The sequence below is a fragment of the Carassius auratus genome, unplaced genomic scaffold, assembly GCF_003368295.1.
Source record: "Carassius auratus strain Wakin unplaced genomic scaffold, ASM336829v1 scaf_tig00217304, whole genome shotgun sequence".
Lineage (NCBI taxonomy): Eukaryota > Metazoa > Chordata > Actinopteri > Cypriniformes > Cyprinidae > Carassius > Carassius auratus.
This window is the reverse complement of record NW_020528990.1, coordinates 356,978-372,862: the sequence shown is the minus strand read 5'-3', so window position 1 is coordinate 372,862 and position 15,885 is coordinate 356,978. Positions and strand designations below refer to the sequence as shown.

Below are 15,885 nucleotides of genomic sequence, written 5' to 3'. Positions count from 1 at the left end.
GGGCATTAGCAATTTTGATGATTTGTGCGACTTGGTGATTTTAGAGCAATTTAAAAACATTTTGCCAGAACGAATTGCCACTTACGTAAGTGAACATCAGGTGAGGACGGCCGCTCAGGCTGCTGTCCTAGCGGATAATTTCGTGTTAATGCACAAAAATCCTATGAGGGAGCATCCGCCAAGACATGAGTATAGTCGTAGAGAACATCGCCCTGGTCGTCCTAACACGGGTCCTTTTAATGCAGGTCCTTTTTGGAGGCCCGATTCAACTTGTAACAGAGTCAGGGACATGGATGTTGACAATAAATGTCACTATTGTTTATAAATGGGTCATTGGAAAAAAGAATGTCCAATGTTGAGCGCTCGTAATAAGAGTAAAGCAGGCAGTAGCAAACCTATAGGCTGCGCTTCTAGTGTTTTTGCTACGAAATTACAACACTGTGTTGGATCACAGGAGGCTCTGTTAACCGCACCCGATCGTCAACAAATGAATGTACAAGTTGGGAAGATAGACGGTGATAAAACAGCAGTGTCTGATGTTGTGGATTATACTCCGTTTATCACAGAAGGTTTCGTTTCACTGGTTGACTATGCTCAAAAAGTTCCAGTTAGAATATTACGGGATACGGGAGCATCAACGTCTTTTATAAGTGAGTCTGTTCTACCGTTCTCTTCAGTTTCAAACACTGGAAATGTAGTTTTAATTCGTGCCATTTTCAGTGCCATTGCATAAGATTCAGTTGTCTTCAGCATTCTGCAATGGAGAGGTAACAATTGCCGTGCGTCCATCTTTACCAATAGACGGTGTCAAACTCATTTTGGGAAATAATTTGGGTGGGGGCCGTGTTTGGCCTGAAGGGTCACTACCACCTCCTGTGGTGAGAAGAGACGTTGTACCATCAGCTGAGTCTGACAAAAATCTGCAAGATTTTCCAGAGGTGTTCATTGCCTGTCGCGCACAGTCGGAGAAGCCATCTGATGGGTCTAAAACGAAACCAAAATTATATATTCCAGAGTTGCCAGCATCACTTTCTCATAGTGAAATGATTGACGCACAAAAAGACGATCTTGGCCTTCGGAAATATTTTGATTTGGCTTCAGATTTAAGCATGGATAATAACTATTGTGTCCAAAAGGGCTTGTTGCTTCGCAGGTGGTCACCGTTTGCAAACCCTGAGGTAGCAGATCCGGTGTTGCAGGTGGTTGTTCCTGAGAAATATCGTAATCTAGTGTTAAAAGCTGCACACGGGGAAATGACTGGACATTACGGTGTAAAGAAAACATACAGTCATTTGTTACAGCACTTTTACTGGCCGCGGATAAAACGTGATGTGGCTAAGTTTATTAAGGAATGTCACATCTGTAAAATTGCAGGTAAACCAAATGTGTCTATTAAACCTGCGCCACTACATCCAATTCCGTCAATAGGTACTCCATTTGAACATCTCATAATTGATTGTGTAGGTCCCTTGCCTGATCGAAATCTGGCTGCTTGTATTTGTTTACAATAATGTGTCAGGCTACGCGTTACCCTGCTGCATATGCCCTAAGAAGTATAACAACAAAGTCAATTATAAAGTCACTATCACATTTTATATCTATCTTTGGAATACCGAAGGTAATTCAAAGTGACAGGGGTTCAAATTTTACTTCTAGGACGTTTGCCGAGGCTCTAAAGCAGCTGCGCATAAAGCACAATCTAAGTAGTGCATATCATGCACAGAGCCAAGGGGCTCTGGAGCGGTTTCACGCCACTTTAAAGTCTTTGTTGCGTGCTTACTGTGTTGAGATGGAAAGGGACTTGTAAGAGGGCTTACCATGACTATTACTGGCGGCAAGAAGCGTTGTGCAGGAAAGTACAGGTTTTAGCCCGAACTAATTGGTTTTCGCTCACAAAGTGCGCTCATCTTTGTCTGTACTGAGCAGTGATCTGGATAATTCAGAGCCGCCAGAAAGCTTGACGGAGTATACAAATGGGTTTCGTCGCAAACTGTTTTTGGCCTGGAAAATGGCAAGTAGTAATTTAACTGAAGCTCAACAAAAAAATGAAAAGAATTTATGATCGCAAGGCGGAGACTAGAGAGTTTAGTCCAGGTGACCAAGTAGTAGCATTACTGCCTATACCAGGTTCGCCTTTTAGGGCCAAGTACTCTTGTCCTTATTCTGTTGTGCGGCGGGTTTCAGCACTTAATTATTTGGTGTCTACTCCTGAGCGTAGGAGATCTACCCAATTATGTCACATAAATCTGCTCAAGCCTTATTATTCCCCCAACATTGTCGGTGGGGGGTGACAAGGTTGACATGAAACCTGTGGGGTTAGCAGTTATCAAGGAGGTATTGAGCACATCTCAGGTGGCAGCTGAAGATGGGGTTCAGAGTTCGGACGACGCAGTCCTACATGGGTGTTTAAATAACACTGAGTCGCTGGCTAAGTTGGACAGTCTTTTGACTCATTTGGAGGGGAGGCAACGTGAACAGTTGAAAAGCTTAATGTTTGAGTTTTCTTCTTTATTTTCAGACATCCCAACCTGTACGAGTCTAATAGAGCACGACATAGACGTCGGAGACGTATGTATGTATGTATGTATATATATATATATATATATATATATATATATATATATATATATATATATATATATATAATATACTTTGTCTTTTTATATTGTATTTACATTTACATTTATTCATTTAGCAGACGCTAAATCCAAAGAGACTTACAGATGAGGCCAGTGGAAGCAATCAAAAACAACAAAAAGAGCAATAATATATAAGTGCTATAACAAGTCTCAGTTAGGTTAACACAGTACACATAGCATGAGATTTTATATAATATAATAAATAAAAAGAAACCAGATAGAATAAAAAAAGAATAGAGCAATCTAGTGTTAGAGGTCGTTACACATACACACACACACACACATATACAATTGCATAATAAATGAAAAGAAAATACAATGCAAAAAGATTAGAAAGGTAATTTGAGACTACTTATTTTTTTACTAAATATTGTTTGTTTTTCTTTTCGTAGATGGTGAATTGTATTACCTTACTCACACTGGACAAAAAACGTGAGATATATATATATAAAATTTTACTGACCTGACATATGACACCTAGGTAATGACATGTACTGAATTACTACTTTGCCAATATGATAAAATGGCAATCCTTTCCAACATAATGCTGTTCTGATCACAGGTGGCAAAGTGTGGACCATGTCAGGCAAGCAGATCATTAGTGAAAGAACAAAATGAATACACTCCGATTGTGGTGTGCCTTTCCATCACACATTTATTTATTCTTTTTTTAAATTTAATTAGAAATAACAATTAAGTTATATAATTAAATAATAACAGTTTGATAATTCCCAAAAAGTCTTAATGTATACTTCTTACAATTCCTGTACATTATTTTGTTTCTATTTGATTAATTCTTGGTTACACAGCCTTTCGAGGTTGTGGGGATGAATCTGATTGATTGACGGACAATGGCAACCAGTACATTTGTGTTATCATTGATTATATGACTAAGTGGCCCCAGGCTTATCCCCTCAAATCTAAGGCTGCCAGGGAGGTTGCAGATTGGCACCTAAAGCAGTCCTTACAGACCAGGGGAAAGAGTTTGTAAACACAGTAAGTCATACTTGTTTACACATTTAATAAATTCTAATAAATTATTCCGCTTTTTGGCAATTTTTTTCAATATAAACACCTTTCATATTTTCCCTTAGAACTTTAATAAACTGTTTTCATTTATAAAATTGCAGCTGAACAGTCATATCTGTAAAGTCCTTAATATAAAACGGTCATTGTGTGCACCCACAGTGTTACGTAAGACAGAAACAGGATGTAAATGAAAAGCGTAGTTTATTAAATCAGCACAGAGATCAGTTTTGACGAAGTAACGCAGAAGCTCAGGCGGGCAGACACAAGGCAGGAGTCGTGACAGTGCTCGGTTATCCAGTGATGAGTGGGGATCCAAGGAAGAATGACGACAACACGGGGACTCCAGCTGACTATACAAACACGGGAACAGGTACAGGAACACACCGGGAAGAACAACGATCTGACAACATGAAACACAGGTTACTTAACTTATAAAGGGAACAAACAATTGAAACCAGCTGGCGCTGCTGATCATCGCTGATCAGTGACCACGCCCACAGACGCACATTCACGCAACAGCATGCTAGACGAGAGAGAGTGAATTCATGAACCGTGACAGTACCCCCTCCCCGCCTCCTGGCGTTCCCCGATGGACTTTCCTGATGATTGTAATCATCGATGAGAGAGTGATCCAGAATGTCTCTAGCAGGAACCCAACTTCTCTCCTCCGGACCGTACTGGAATCCGCGTCCCCTCCTTCTCGAGTCCAGAATACGATTAACCAAATAAGACTGGCAGATTAATGGGTGCCCAAAACACGGGTTTAATCTTAGATACATGGAAGGCAGGATGAATTCTCCTGTACGTAGGAGGAAGTTTGAGTCGGACTGCCAACGGACTAATGATCTTGGTGACAGGAAACGGGCCAATGAATTTGGGAGCAAGCTTATTAGACACGGAGCGGAGAGGAATGTTCTTGGTAGAAAGCCACACTTTTTGACCAACGACGTATACGGGAGGCTTTGACCGGTGGTGATCGGCCTTGGCGCGCGCCCCCAATTGGAGAAGAGTCTCACAGACTCTAGTCCAAGTGTGGTGACACCTCTGGACGAAGGCGTGAGCGGAGGGGACCGCGACTTCGGACTCCGTACTAGCAAAAACTGGTGGCTGGTAACCTAAACTACATTCAAATGGAGTAAGGCCCGTGGATGACACTGGTAATGAATTGTGGGCGTACTCCACCATAGAAAGTTGTTGGCTCCAAGAGGAAGGATTCTTGGAGACCAAACATCGCAACACTCTCTCCAGATCTTGGTTGGCCCTCTCAGTATGACCATTGCTTTGGGGATGAAACCCCGAAGAGAGACTGACAGTCGCCCCCAATCATCTACAAAATTCTTGCCAAAATTTGGACACAAATTGGGGACCCCTGTCGGAAACCACGTCCATCAGGAGGCCATGTAAACGAAAGACGTGATCTACGACAGCAACCGCTGTTTCCTTGGCTGAAGGTAATTTGGGCAAGGCGATAAAATGAGCCGCCTTCGAGAACCGGTCCACGACAGTCAAAACGACAGTCTTGCCCTGGGAGGGCGGTAATAAAATCTAGTGCAATGTGGGACCAGGGTCTCGAAGGCACTGACAGCGGTTGGAGTAACCCATCAGGGGGTCGGTTGGAAGTCTTACCAGTGGCACAAACCGAACAAGCCAAAACAAAACTGCGGATGTCGGGAGCCATTAAAGGCCACCAGAATCGTTGCTTTACCAAAAAACTGGTGCGATTTACTCCTGGATGACATGCTATACTGGAGCAATGACCCCACTGAATGACTTCAGACTGATACTCCTCAGGCACGAATAACCGGTTGAGTGAGCAATTGGGCGGAGGCGTTACCCCTTCTAAGGCCTTCATGACCTTCGATTCGACCTCCCATCTAAGAGTGGAGACCACTAATGTCTTGGGAAAAATACACTCTGGAGTGGACGGGCGTTCGGAATGGTCAAAAATAAGAGATAAAGAATTGGGTTTGATGTTTTTGCAACCTGGGCGTTACGAAAGAGAAAAGTCAAAACGTCCGAAAAAAGTGCCCACAGAGCCTGCCCAGAGTTGAGTCTTTTAGCGGTTCTAATATATTCTAGGTTCTTGTGATCGGTCCAAAGGATAAAAGGCAGGTTCGGCAGGTGATAAACGATGAGACAAAAACGCGCAAGGGTGAATCTTATCGTCTGTGGCAGAACGTTGGGAAAGAACTGCTCCTACCCCCACCTCTGACGCATCGACCTCCACCACGAACTGACGTGATGGATCAGGGGCAACGAGGATGGGAGCCGAAACGAAGGCCACCTGAAGGCCGCTTCCGCTGTATCAGACCACCTGAACGTCGTTCTGGGGGAGGTCAAGGCAGTCAGAAGCGCGACTAGTTGGCTGAAGTTACGAATAAAACGTCGATAAAAATTGGAAAATCCCAGAAACCTCTGTAGGGCCTTACGGGAATATGGACTTGGCCAATCTATCACAGCCTTAACCTTGTCAGGATCCATACGCACTCCCTCAGACCAGACGATGTACACACACATACAAGGAACAGCACGCTAGACGAGAGAGAGAGAATGAATTCATGAACCGTGACACACAGACCAACGGGATTGTGGAAAGACATTTCAAACATTTGTGGAAAGAATAAACGCAACAATACAGAGGTATAAGCAGTCATTTAATTCTAATTCACACTGACTGACCACAACATTGCAAAAAAAATAGTTGATAATTCCCTGGCTGTTTCCTGCATAAGGTATTTTATGTATTTCTACATTTACATATGACAGAAGTGCAAAATCTATGGGCACAGTTCCTAGCGAATAAACATTATGATAATGTACACACTTTTAAGTGGGAACAAAATGTCTACCAGATGCATGAATATAAAGGCTCTTTCTTAACTGCTTTGAAACTGAAAATAATGTTATTATATTGCCAGATCCCTTTGCAAGCTTGTCAAAGAAAAGCCTAATGACTGGGACAAGCACCTGTATGCTGTTATGTTTGGGCTTCGCACAAAGCGGTAGATGACAACAAAGTACTCGCCATACTTTTTAATGTTTGGTAGAGAGGCCCGTTACCCTTCCGAAATACTTGAGCACTATCGGGTAACTGCTAATGTTTGCTTTATTTCAATAGTTATCTTTAATGATAAATAGGTAGAAATTGTTTTAACAGGTTTGTCCTACACTTTTTTTCAGATTGACAAGAGTGTGGAGGATACATTGTCAATCAAGGAACTAACTGAATCAGTATATTTCTATCAGTAAGGTTTTAACCGAGGCTCATATAATTAACAGAGCTACACAGGAAAAGATAAGGCGACAAACAAAATAAAAGAAAGCACAAAGAAAGAATTTCAAAGCATTGGACAAAGTTGGAGGGAAAATAAGAGAAGGCAACAACGTAAGGGTTGCAAACTGGATGCAAACTTTATTGGCCCCTATACAATCACTGTATTGGAAGGCAAAAGTGCAGACCTGGTAGAAGAAAGGGGTGTAACATACCACAAAATAAATGTTGACGATTTGAGGCTACATGTTGAGGAATAATCCTGCATCCCACATAAATTAAATCACAATCAGTTTCAGTTCCTGTGGGCTTTGCATCCCCCTCCTCACCAGCATCTCCACCACCAGTGTCATTGCCATCATCTCCACATCTCCACCACCAGTGCCATTGCTATTGTCTCCACCACCAGTGCCATCACCATCATCTCCACCACCAGTGCCATTGCCATCATCTGCACCACCAGTGCCATCGCCATCGTCTCCACCACCAGTGCCATCGCCATCGTCTCCAACACCAGTGCCATCTCCATCATCTCCACCACCAGTGCCATCGCTATCATTACCACCAGTGTCATCGCCAACATCTCCACCACCAGTGCCACCGCCATCATCTCCGCCAGCAGTGCCATCGCCATCATCTCCACCAGCAGTGCCATCACCAGCATCTCCACCACCAGTACCATCGCCATCATCTCCACCATCAGTGCCAGAACTGCCTCCAACCTGCTCCTCACCTGCATCTCCACCACCAGTACATGTGGTCTGTTCAACCCCCTCCTCATCGGCATCTCCACCACCAGTCCATGCCACACTGTCTTCAGGAGTTGTGACTTCATCAGGGTCCAGCTCTTCATATATAGAATCACGTATGTACTTAAACAACAATTTAGACAGTTTTAAGAATTCATGTTTTATTTGACAGTGTGGCAATAAAATATTCACTATTTATACAATAGTAACACATGGATTCACCTGTTGTGAGTGACACCATAGCATAATTTAAGATAGACATGTAACCTCAACTGTGATTTTTCTTCAGTGTTTCATATTCTATCTTGACAGGACTTTGTATGGTTTTGCCTGTCTTTGACATTTTACAGGTGTCAATGAAGCCTGGGGAAGAAAAGGGTTATGTGCTGATCTAAAAAATAGGGCCATACAAATTGTTTTACTCTGACATTCAGACTGTACCCCAATATTCAATATCCAATATTTGGAAAGTGAGGTGAGAAGTTTAATCACTTTAAATTACTTTTAAAATGACTTTATTTTTATACATGTTCAAGTGTTTGGATTGAGAATTAACAGTGGTTTAATTTTGTTTATGTTTTACTGAGTTAAGTTTGAATTGAGTTAAGTGTTTCCTTTAGTTGGACTCATGTGTCTTGAGGCTTAGTGATAGTTTTTTATTTAGCCAATATAATAATATGTTTGTAAAATGTTGTGTTGGCAAAAGAAGCAAATATAATTGTAATAAATTGAAAATTATTATAATTATTATTTAAATAATATTCATATTATATGACATCTGGGTCTCATAAATTGGCTTAGCTGATTGTGTTTTCCACATTTGTTTTTTATTTGCTTTATTATAATCTATAGGCTCATAAGTGATGATAAACGAAAATGATTCAGTTTATGCAGCAGTGCATGCTGGCATGACATTTTCATGCTGTACCCAGCATATATGATTTCATAAGTCATAACTTCATAATAGAAATTCTTACTGATTTTAAAACTTTAATGGTTTAAGATCATGACTTTTCTGAAATGGTTTGAGTAGAGGTGTAACGATTCACTCGTACTCTCGATTACAAATCCTGATGATTTATATGCATTGAACTTGAAACATGATTTTTTAATCGCGAATCACCAATATCAGACAGTAATCGATTTAAGACGCTAAGAATCGAATGAATCGCGATTTCTATAGCAATTCGATGCTTTCAAAATATATACATATTAAATTACTACAAACACGCATTAATGGAGACCTTGAAGAGTGTTCATGAATTGTCCCTCTTATCTCTCCTTCACCTGCTCCACTATTACCACCTGAGACTGTCATAGGATTGCCATCGTGCTCTCTGACGCAGCTGATGTGTGATCTCTCCTCAGGGCTCGTGGCCAGTAGTACTTAAGTGAAAGTACTAAAGTACTTTTGTGTAGTTTGTCAATTGCTCTCTGCACTGCATTTGTTACCTGAGCAGTCGAAAGCTGCGTATTTATTGCATGGATGGAGCAGAAATGTAAGTGTTTAAATCATACGCACATTTCCATTGAATGATATATGTGTTTTCAAAATGCTTATGAACGTATGAAGTAAACTGTTAAAATAACCACCGAATTAACAAAAACCTTGAAATAAGAGCGCAAGGTTTATTTGATAATCAGATCAAGGAATTAGCATTTGTTGCTTTAGCAAACAGACATCAGATGCGTTTTCTTCCAGGATCATCGTTTGCTGATGGAGAGGAAAAGTTAAATAGCTACTATTGGATTTTATTCATTGTTTCCTAGTGGTTAGAGAGTTTGACTTACACACAAACACACAATGATGGTGTAGAAGTTGTAACACTTTGACTCGAATAACTTGTTAAATGCATGAAATGAAAGAAATAGAAAATGAGGAGTTGGTGTCCCACACATTTAATGGCTGGTACATGGCAACACGCTCTTCTCATACATGAGAGATAAACTCTTTCTTGGTGTTACAAATAAAGTAAAGACAAAATAATAACAAGGCGGCAGAGCAAACTTATCCATAGCAGTGTTAATTTCGTTGACTAAATATTTTCGTAATTTCGTCACGAATATATTTTTGCGGACGAAAACTAAAACTAAAATAGAAGGCACTGATGGAGACTAAAACTATGACTAAATTGATTGACATTATCATCAACGAATAAAGGACGAGACGAAAATAGACTGTGACGAAAATCAAATCAGCAGACGGGAGAGATGTGAGGAATGAACAAAAGAACCGGCAAAACGTAACAGGCAAGACTGCATGAGAGAAGAGAACCAATCCGAGCCTGACTTATTGAGACGTGAAGTGAAGGTTTTCAGTTTTTAAATGAGCTCCCGGGAAGACGGCATTCGAAGAGGTGATGTCTAAAAGAGCGACAAAATGTCCACAGCTCACTTCACGTTTGATGACGAACAAAACAAAACAAACTGTAAAGCACGCGGAGAGCTCATTCGTGGCAAGAACACAACCAATTTGAAAAGACATTTACAGATGAGCCACCCGGACATTTTCTCAAATGTAATTTCACAACGATGTTCTTTTGTTTATTGAGCTAAGCAAAATTGGAAGACTGCGGTGCGTAGATGTTGTAGCATTAAATATTACGAACTGAAAAGTACTGTAAAATAGCCCCTTCTTCAAGTTAGATGAGAGCACAATACTAATACGTAATATCATGATAAATACATTTGATTAATACTAATGTTTAGTATATTTTATAATGTTCTACTTGTTGACAATATCACAAATATTTCTATATTAGTCATGTGAAACATGAATATTCACATCCTATCATTATACATACAAATCTAGCAATAGTATTTAAAACATACAATATTGCTAGACAAATGAATACCTTATAAAATCTTGTTACTTTTTTTTATCCACCTAGCTGCCAACTTATTAAATATTTACTTTAAATGTATGCACTTATTGTTCAGCTCAGCTGTAAGCTTTAAGGTCCTGGACCTAACGTTATTTTTATTTTATTGATGGTCAATTGGCAGCTAGTTATTGTTTACATTATCATGACAGTGTTTGTTGCTGCATAAAAGCTTTTGAATCGAAATAAAGACACAGTTGTGTTGAAATAAAGTTGAATTTGTGTTTTATATATTTTGGTTAAGTTTGTTTCCTATACCAGCTGTAAAAAAAAATTGTCTAGTAAATCTGTTATTGATTTTAGTCTTATTTTAGTCGACTAAAATACCAAGCAATTTTAGTCGACTGAAATAAGACTAAAATTAAAACAAATCAGATGACTAAAACTTGACTAAAACTAAAAAGAATTATAGTCAAAAGACTAAGACTAAAACTAAATTAAAATTTCGTGTCAAAATTAACACTGATCCATAGTGGTTCTCAAGTAGTCCTTCCACTCTCCTCTCATCACCACATAGTTTGCGTTAAAAGTTAAGTGATCAGTCTCTTAAAGGGCACTATAATGTCTACAATGTACATCGTCTGCAGATTTAAGGTAATTGATTGCATTTTAACAAGTAATCTGAACGGCCTATATATGTGCAATATTTTCACACTGGCAGTTTAGTGCGGAACAGGGCACGGTTCCCATAAAAAATCGCTAATGTGAACGCTGTCATCAGACCTGTTGCGTACTGGGGTACCAAACCCGAGACTACCTGGAGAAGGTGGTATGAGTCCCACATAGACTGGCAACAGAACACTGTTTGTGCTTGGAGCAGTTTTTTCATGCGTCTTGTTTGGTGTCTGCCTGTTCTTACGTATTGTGTTCTGTGTTTCAGGAGGAATCCATGGACCTGTCTAACATGCTTCAGTAAGTGTTCAGTAAGTCTCGAGCTGCCTCTCTTCTTCTACATGGTATCTATGACTGTGCCATAAACTTATTGCCAAGTATGTGTCCCAGGGTATCTGCAGGTTTCTAAAAGTTAGATTTAAGACTTTTTAAGACCTTTTTAATACCATGCAGAATTAAATTTAAGACCAATTTCATATCAACAAATTTTCAAACAGTAAACAATACCACCAATTAAGATCCTTAACACACATTGTTTATTGACATATTGAAGGCGTGAAAGAACAATAAATTGCAAAACATAGTGCAAAGACTGACTAAACATTAGGCAGAACATCGACAGACAAACTGCACAGCAGTAACATGAGGCATGTACACTGCATGCCAATAATCGGAACATTGGGTTTTTACTGTATAGATCTCAGTTCTTTGCCCTTTGTATCCAACTCTGTCTCAATTTGCTGTAATTCATTTGTTTTTTCTTTATATCGCTTCCTCAGTGTGGTGGATTTTGTAATGAGCTGTGCCATCAAGGTGCCAGCTTTTCCCTCAGCTTCTTCTGCAAGCTGGTCAGCATGCTTCTGCAGGCTCGAAGATACCTGGACCAGTATTCTCTTCTTTTTTTCAGGTCCTCGATGTCGTCTTCCAAAGCTTTGGGCTTCTGTGCCTGGACATCAGTGATTTGGATTTTTTTTCTGCTGATCAAGGTGCATTCTGTATCTTGAACTAGCAGATGCAGCAGAGGCCAGTAACTCCTTTGAGATAGGGACATTGAGGAGCCCCCCACAGATGCTGACAATCACATATTAGTCGATGACTGACCATTGTCTCCTCCTGCATATTGCAGGTCTCCACTTCTTTATTAATGGAGAATCCTCTCTCCACTGTTGCCTGCCCATGGGACAGGAGAAGCAGTTTCTTGCAAAGCTCCATAACTCATCGCGCTGCCCAAGAACTCCATGCAGGAATATGTCTAGCCTCGTTTCTGTTGGTTTGTATGAGAATAAGCTCTCATTTTCAACAGATAAAAATTTATTGAATTGCTGGATTATAACATCACCTGCAGAAAACAACAAAATAATATTAATTTAATTATAAAAATGTATGCATATACATTAATACATAATATTTATACAAGTCATTTTTAACATTTAAAAGTATATTTCATAACTTGATTTAATACACTCTGATAGAACTAAACTATTCTTTCCTACCAGCAGAGACACCTCCTGACAACTGTTGGGCTTGCAAAAAACTCTGCACCAGTTTTGTCATATTGCTCTTGCACCAGTCAGGGTCAGACATCATTATGCTGGGGTCCAAACAGGCCACCTGCCTCACTACAGGATACTTTACTGGGCACTTTTCCTGTACTTTCTGGGTGATGGTACACATCACCTTGACACAGTCTTTCCTAAACTCCAGGGCTGTGAGTTCACCTATCTTTTTCTGTTTCTGTAGTTCCTGGTGGGAGGATGTAAACAGCCTATTATAACCTATTATAAAATCAAGCTTTCAGCTGAATCCATCAAAATTACAATTTTATAGGTGAATGAATACCTTAAGGAGTGATTCTGCACCCAATCCCATGTTTACTTCCTTTAGGTTGACCCAGCTCTGTTTGTCACTGACATCCAGCCTGACCAGCTGCAGTGAACTCATATCCTTGAATCCCTCTTTCTTGACAAAACGCCTCAGCATACTCTGCCAAAAGACACACAGAGAATGTTACCCAAATATTTCATTTAATTTTTCAATTTAATTAATTGACATTCAACATAAAAAGACTATTGTAGTATACTATTTTAACAAGTATTGTTCTTTTTGTTTGCTTAATACCATTTTCCGCTAAGCTATGCAAACTTCCATAAGATTACAATTAAAATGATCAGATTAATTATTAGCATTATCAGAGTAGAGTGCAGTAATAGAATTACCTTCATCATCTCAGCCAAGTCTTTGGCAAGGAACGGAATCACTGGTACATCCTTTTGATAAAAGGTAAGAAAAGGACTGAAGGTCCTTGTGATAGCCATGTAGAAGCTTCGCCAGAATAAGAGGGTCTTTTTCAGCAACTTCCAGGGTGTCATACGATGCTGTTCCCGGATTTGGTAGCTTCTTTTTCCTGATTGCATCCATGTACATGGTCACTGATGGCCAGAATTCCGAAGCTCTCTCCACGACTGGTAGATTTTCGAGCCACCAGTGTCAAAAAATACGTTGACGCAAAATATGCGCATCGATTCGTCGACCTGTTTTTATTTCTCTAAAAAACATTTGCAAAACGTTTACCTTATGTGCGCTGAATATATGCGATGGCCGGATCAACATTCTGTCCAACGTTATGTAACCAATCCAGGGTTTTTCTGCATTGATCTTTTTTTTTTTGGCGGCTGTCAAAGCCTTATTTGATCGGTGAGTGATGTACAATAAAACAACAAAATCATTAAACACGACAGAAAAAGGACGAAACACCAAAGTTTCACCTCGTTTATTTCTTAAGGATAATGCAGTCCCAATGAAAAAGGGTCACGATCGTGTGTTGGAACCGCAGGCGTTGAGTAAAACTGCTTAAAATATCTCTGCCTCCTTGTTAGTGCGTCCGCCTCCCCTGCCAGAGACCCGGGTTCAAGCCCCGATCGGAGCGAGTCGTTGCTGCTGCTGCTCTCGTTCAGTTTCAGCCTCGGGATCTGATTCTGGATCATAAATAAATGGCTGAATCTGACTGTTAGCCATGGTTTGTTTTGGATGATGGTTTTTCCCTCACGGTAATGTCACAGCTATGGTTCAGCGCTATGATTTCCGCAAAGCAGAAAACCAGGACGGAATCTCAAAATCCAGTCATGAAAATGAAACTTACATTTTAATATGGACAGTCAAGGAATTTGTCAAAGTTAGCATAAATTAATCAAATCTCCATGTGGACCAGTATCTGTAAATTGTAAGCCGCAAAAGTTGTCAGGGTTCCTACAGGTTTCTTCAAGTTAAATTCAAGTCTTTTTAAGACCTTTTTAAGTCCATTTATATAAAAAATTAATACCTATTTCACGTCCCTACCAGCAAAGAAAAACAAAATCCTTTAACTTGTTTTCATTTATTTTTCAAATGTGGAATGGGTAAAAGATAAGCCAAGCAGATGTGAAAAATAAAAACATTTCAGTAGGCCACAAGACAGTTTGCCGAACAATGTTAAGTTGTTTTTTAGTATTAGCTAGCTACTTATTCCATGCTGGGAATATGGGGAACTGAGAGACCCCTGAACAATAAACATCGAAAATTAGAACTCAACAATACATTAAATTAAGAAACACAGTCAACTCCTTAGCTCTTCACTCAGGGCAGCAATCTCTTTATCAAGGACAGCCAGTTCCGTCAACTTCTCCTTTATTGTGAGCGCAAGTAAACATTTTAGCTATTTCGGAGTCATGGAACATGCATTTGAAAAAGCTCTGAGATACCCTCATTTCCATTGTAGGACTGATGTTTAGCGATTGTGTTAAGAGTCCACAACATCTTGGCTTTCATTGTTGGTGTGGCCCCAAAAGCTGTGTGCAGATCCACTCTAGTTGCGGTCATAGCTGAAGGGTCTGCAGTGCTAGCAGCAAGCTGGCTATAAGGGGCCGTTTACATATCGCGTCTTTTGCGCGCGTCGCAGTTGCGCGATCGACGCCCACGCACCGCATCGAGTTAAAAAATCTAAACTTTTCAGAGAGCCGCAAGCGCACCGCAGGTCATGTGACAAGAACTAACCAATCAGCTTCATCCTTTCCCGTAACAACGTTGAAAGCTCAGCCAAGATGAAGGAACAGCTGATCATAGCTGTATATGGATTGCCATTTTAAAAATAAATTTAGTAGCACAGCTACTGCGTGCGATTTTTAGTGCTGCAAATCCATTTATCCTTTGCTGAAATTTCTGCGTCTTCATGGAGAGTGCGCGTCATTGTTGCCTCAGGTGCGCTTCTGCCCGAGCCCTTTGGAAAGAAGGAGAAAGCGGTGCGCCTAGTGTTTTCCACGCGTTTTTAGGCGTGGTATGTGAACGGCCCCTATTATTAGATCCTGCTGCCGCTTCAGGAACATTAGCAGCTAGCTGGCACTTGTTGGTTGAAACCATACAGTATATGGTTGAAACACGTAGGCGATGGAATTTGTTTTTATAAATTGAGAGCATTCATGTGCTTGGATTAGGGCTGGGATAAACGAATATTTTTTAAACGATTAATCTAGCGATTATTTTTTTGATGCATCGATTAATCTAACGATTAATTTTTTCCAGATCGATTCGATTTCGATTATCTCCCCATTAATTGACAACTAACAATTTATACATGTTGATTTACATATCTTAATTAAAAAAAACATGAATTCCTTAACATTGCAATATATGTTTATTGCTCTTAAAATTACAAAATAAAAGACTGACTA

At 40.1% G+C, this 15,885-nt stretch overlaps 1 protein-coding gene across 2 annotated transcripts; it reads right to left on the bottom strand.

Moving 5' to 3' along the window:
- Nucleotides 1-11,593: 11,593 nt before the first annotated feature.
- On the bottom strand, nucleotides 11,594-13,490 carry LOC113100543 (uncharacterized). 2 transcript variants are annotated; one of them, XM_026265230.1, is made up of 4 exons: nucleotides 13,399-13,490; nucleotides 13,022-13,165; nucleotides 12,676-12,925; nucleotides 11,594-12,521 (listed from the first exon to the last, which is right to left on the bottom strand). In XM_026265230.1, exons 1-4 carry the CDS (start codon nucleotides 13,405-13,407, stop codon nucleotides 12,268-12,270), a joined length of 657 nt encoding a protein of 218 aa, XP_026121015.1. In that variant the 5' UTR covers nucleotides 13,408-13,490; the 3' UTR covers nucleotides 11,594-12,267. The 2 variants fall into 2 exon arrangements, 1 of the variants encoding a protein (XP_026121015.1); XR_003289707.1 differs by lacking the exon at nucleotides 12,676-12,925 and having other exon boundaries at nucleotides 13,022-13,485.
- Nucleotides 13,491-15,885: the final 2,395 nt, after the last annotated feature.